The sequence below is a fragment of the Hibiscus syriacus genome, unplaced genomic scaffold, assembly GCF_006381635.1.
Source record: "Hibiscus syriacus cultivar Baekdansim isolate YM2019G1 unplaced genomic scaffold, ASM638163v2 tig00116951_pilon, whole genome shotgun sequence".
In the NCBI taxonomy this organism is placed as follows: domain Eukaryota; kingdom Viridiplantae; phylum Streptophyta; class Magnoliopsida; order Malvales; family Malvaceae; genus Hibiscus; species Hibiscus syriacus.
The window spans coordinates 2,831,573-2,837,090 of record NW_024063482.1 but is presented as its reverse complement, the minus strand read 5'-3'; the positions used below and the strand labels follow the sequence as shown (position 1 = coordinate 2,837,090).

At 30.4% G+C, this 5,518-nt stretch overlaps 1 protein-coding gene across 1 annotated transcript; it reads right to left on the bottom strand.

Annotated features, from left to right (window-relative positions):
- Positions 1–4,243: 4,243 nt before the first annotated feature.
- On the bottom strand, positions 4,244–5,051 carry LOC120188713. The gene has a single exon (XM_039192121.1). It carries the CDS (start codon positions 4,933–4,935, stop codon positions 4,336–4,338), a length of 600 nt encoding a protein of 199 aa, XP_039048052.1. The 5' UTR covers positions 4,936–5,051; the 3' UTR covers positions 4,244–4,335.
- Positions 5,052–5,518: the final 467 nt, after the last annotated feature.

The window sequence follows — 5,518 nt, the reverse complement described above, 5'->3', positions numbered from 1 at the left end:
GAACAATGTATGGTACTTATATAGGTGAAGTTTGTGCTGAGGATGGACACAAGTGATGCAACCAAACTAACTTTGATCATTACATGTTCTCATCAATTGTTCTTTAACAGCTCAAAATATTAAAATAAATAAATAAAAACCGAGGTGAAATATTATATATATTAGTTCCGATATATTCGAAGAGTTTGGTTGATTAATGATTTATAAAATTATATATCGTAATAAATATTATCCCATAAAAGAGCACAACATTTTTCTGACATCAAAAGGCTATTTGAGCAGTTATACACTTATGATCAGATCTTTTATATAGTACTATATTTGATGTTCAACTATTTTTTTTAATCGTGTCTAATATTACGTTTTGATTTCATTTTGATAACTCATCGTTAAAAAATTAGTTGTGATACTGACCATAAAGTAATGCCACATTATCATTGAAAAATAATTTAAAAAATATCACGTCAACAGCTCAGTTAATTTTCTAATTGTAAATACCAAAATGAAATTAAAATGCGACGTTAGGTATGATTTAAAAATAATAATAGTTCAATGACCAAAACGAAAAAATGTTGTTTTACTGTAGTTTAAATATGTGTAGTGGCGAATAGCTTGGCTTTGAAGAGAGGTCTGGTGCAGTACGCTAGACAGGACCAACAATTTTCAACCCATACTGGACGGTGGAACGGTGCATGGTTATTGTTTACCAATAGAATAATTTTTAAAAATGAGGTATTATAAAAAAACCAACTTTCAACGTTTACTTTTTTAGTTAATTTAATTTTTATTTTCCTCTTAAAAGAAGATTAATTAAGACTAAAGTTTTGCATGTAAACTACCATAAATAATTACACATACCTGTATTACTTGAACCTGAAGTAGAGTAACCCTAAACCTTCGGTTAAAATGTCTAAATAACACATTCATACCTGATATTCTTAAGTTACACTGTTTTGCACTATGTTCTGGTTCATGGGCTAATATTTCATCATCTCTATTGCAATGTAATTAGAGTTCATACAGGGTGAATCCATTTAGTGATTCTAATAGTAAAAGATAGCGTTATTTTTTAGAGGTTTCGAATTTGAATATCTGTATATCCAGAATGTATATACGTTATAAATGGTTAAAAAATATTATGGATGTATATTATTTTGCAATTTTATCATTTATAGTGGATCGAAATATATTTTTATTATCATGTTAACTTAAAACTTTAAATTATAAAGGGACTAAAACCAAAATGTGATAGTGCAATTACATCTTCTTCCCGTAACCAAACTAGATCATAACAAACTTTTTTTCCAAACTAACATCAACTCTTTTCCCTTTAACGACCTCTTCTTTTAATATTTTTTCCGCAAACCTTTGCTTGCATTTTCAAGAAGAAAAAAGAAAGAAAGAAAAGCAGATTACAACGAACTCCATTGCTTTCTAATGCAATTCTCAAATATCTCATATTAACGAAAGCAAGAAAGGAATTGCTTACCATATTTGGCTCAACGTGGGTCAAAAGGTACCAGAGAATGGGTAGGAATGAAAATGAATTTAATATACACATACATATAAACGTAATTGTTCGAATTCAAGTTCTTTTAAAAAATAATATTCTCTTTTACTATTAAAATATAATATCGATATTCATACAAATCCATATGATATGATTCAAATTGCAATCTCTAAAAGTGAGACAGCTCATAAGGGATGGTGGTACATATCACAATGGTTACTTAATCATGACTGGTAAGCTGTAACAAATCGAAAACAAATGTGCACCTAAAATATGGGTCACGAAAATAGTGGACCCCTTCATCAAGTTGAAACAACTTTAGGGCATGGTTGATAAAAAATACGCAATGAGAATTACAGCAAGGCGGGGACGGGGAGAAAGATGGGTGGGTGGATAAGTATATGACATAAAGAGTATGATTTTTGTCCAACATGTCACATTATTTTTTTTCTTTTGAATTTCCAACATGTCACATTAACTTCTACTTTTGGGGGAATTCTTATCCATTTAGAAGATTTCAATTGTCAACATCGGGTCAATCGAATGATATTTAGCCTTAAAAATATCAATTTATACTTTAAATTATTACGGAATTTTAATTTTTATAAACATTTTAATTCATATGTTTATGGCTTAGAGTCGTACTCTTTCTCTTCTTCATCTTTATTTTCATATAACTATATTAAGTTTAGTGTTCATTGTCAATCGATAATATTTATTATTTTTCTTTTATTTTTATATTACATCTTTATTTATCTTTTTTTTAGTTTTTTAGAAATTGTATCTTTATAACATATTTTCTCTGTCTTCTGACACGTTTTTTTTATTTTTTTTATCAATCGCTTGATCGATCTTTTCGTTTATCTTTTTCTTAAGGTTTGATTTGATGTCGCATTTACTAATCAAAATGATATTTATTTGTTATCATATTGATCTTCTATGTTTTGGACCCTCATATTGGATACACGATTTTCATTCTTGGATAGTTTTTTCACGTTGTTCGACTCTGATTTACTGTTTTATCGGTGATCTTTCAATAGTTTGATCTCTTTTTTTGGCTCGTTTGTTGATGCAATCAATCAAATCTATTCGTATTTATCTTTTGTTCGAGTTTTTTAGTTGGATTTTTAACATTTCCTTGTTTGAAAATGATTAGTTTTTTAAGTTAATGATTATAATTTACAGTTGTGATTGTAGACCTTCATTATAATTTTAGATATTTTTTATTTTTAATAAAATTAACAAATTTTATATAAAAAAAAAGTTCATATGTTTAAGATTTTATTTTGACATATATGAATTACAATGTGATTAGATACTTATGATTTAATTTAAAACGATTTGAAAGTATCAATCGTCTAAATAATCTAATGTGATATCTTAAATTTCCTAAATATTTTGAGTTGAATTTAAGAATGTTACATTTCTCTTGTGATTTATTTTGACAAATAAAAAAAATTTGAGAATAAAAAAAGACAAAAAGAAGTTTAAAGATTGAAAATAGCATTTGATCTTATATTTATTTTTATAAAATACTTTATTTCACACACTCAAAATGCCATAAATACAAAAATATATAATTTAAGTAATATTCAAAAAAATTGAAATTTTATTATGAATTGTTTAAAGTTTTTTAATGTGCAAGTCAATGTCAACAATGATTCATCGAATATAAAAATCTATATTTATATAGTTATAGTTTTAATATAGGGTAAAATATATAAATAGTCCACGAGCTATAAGGTGCTATTTTATTTAGTCCGTCAACTATTATAAGTTACAAAATGGTCATTGGACTATCCATATATTCCAAATTTGGCCTCTTCCCGTTAAAAAATTAACAGTCGTCTAAACTGGACGTTAATCTACTGACTTAGATATAATAAAATCATATTTTAATGATGTCTATAGGAACCATCGTTGTTTTCAAGCATTGACTTTATGACATAATACAAACGTATACTCAATCTACAAAATACAACTCAAATGGTTATGGGATCAAATTTTATCATATCCTAGTGAGCATGTTAACATCTAACTCAGACGGTCGTCGATTTTCAACAGAAAATAACGATTTTGGAACATATGAATATTCAGGTGACTATTTTGTAACTTTTAATAGTCGGGAGACTCAACAAAATAACATCTTATAGTCAATAGACTATTTTGTAACTTGTAATAGTTGAGGGAGTCAACATAACAACACCCTATAGTTAGGTGACCATTTGTGTATTTTACCCCTTAATCTAATGGAAAACTTTAGATAACTTTACTGCATAAAAAGAAAAAGAGAGAGAAAAACTAAAAAATCTGACAATAGTAGTAATGTAAATTTTTATGACCACGTTAATTAATTTTGAAATTTGTTAGCTATATTGTCAAAATAACCTTTTAGTGATGGTTTGACATCGTAAAATGAGTTTCAACGTTTTCAAATTCCGATCAATAAATTATGTAGTACTATACATAGAGATGGATTCATAGGGTAATTGTTTTTTAAAAGTTTTAAATTATTATGTGTTTTATATTTGTTTATATTTTTTTATTAATAATATATTTTTATTTTTAAATTTTTTTAAATTTTTTTAAATTTTATGCAGTCAGCTTTGTTTATTAATCAATTGATTAAAAAACATTGTTTTATATTTTAACATTTTAAAAGTTTATAATTTACTCTTAATCCAAAAAAGAAAAAGGATGGCATTTGATAATCGAACAAAGTAGTTCCCTGTAATGATATGAACATAATTGCACAACGTAGAATACTATCCTAGCAGAAGGGGGGGAAATTACAGAAACCTAGAGCTAGCTGTTTATTGTAAGGTTCAAAACAGCCAATGGGGTACCTTAACCTTTTTCTCAACCATTTTCTCCTTTATGGTATCCAAGCCTGGCTTCCACCCTTTGCCTGAATATTGCCTAATCAAATACTCCGGCCTACCTTCGACATTTTCCGGCAGAAACTCCGTTAAACATCGAACTTCCTCATGCATATCACCACCGTTGTCCTTCTTCTGCGATGGGATTTTACGTTCCATCTCGTGAACATCATTCGCAGGGCAAATCCTAGCGAACAGGGGGAGAAACTTTGACGACTGTAGAACCGATTTCGATCTCAACACCGAGTTCGCACTCAAAAGCACACGACGAGCTTCCTCCGACGACAACGTGGTCGGCTTCCCTCGTTTGATGGGTAGCATTACGTAAACCTTTTTCACGTCGAGTTCGTGGTCCGCCGGCAACGGAACCGGCCTCTTCTGATTCACCGCCGCCTGGAACTCTGCAACCACCTGTTGCGGATGCTCCAGCATCAGCTCCGCCACCGTCAACGGGCAACTAAACTTCTTCACCGACCCGTCCCATAAAATAACTTTCCCGGACGCAACGGATGAAGGGCATGCGAGAGCAGCAACATAGTTACCCATATTTTATGTTCCAAAAGCTTCACTATATAAAAAGAGGAAGGTTTTGGTTACAAATTCATGTGAGTTTGATTATTAAGAAGAAAGCATTTTTATGAAGGAATGTGATGGAGGTGTTTGTTAAGCGGCTCCATCTTGTGAAAGATTTTATGGTGGACTTTGTGGAATAACAATAAAATTTTGGGGTCGTTGGCCCTTTTTTGAGGGTACTGACCCCTTTTTTTGTTTCATCTACGTCGTTGACTTTAATTTATTTTATATGAAAAGATTAATTGGATGTCCATGATTGCAAGAGACATGTGGGTAGAGATTAACATTTGTCGGATTTCAATCCGATTCGGATCGGTTTTTATCCGATCCGTTTTTTTCTCATAGAAAAAAACCGGTTTATAAAATAACCGGTTCGGTTTTTAACCGATTTGGAGGGCCGGATATCCTAACCGGTGTAACCGGTTTCGGTTTTAAAAAAACCGGTTTTTTTAAAAAACCGGTTATAAAAAAACCGATTTTAATATTCCATATTGCTCATAGGGAACCGATTCCCCCCCAAGGGGGTACCGATTCCTCACTGAATGGTTTGGCTCCG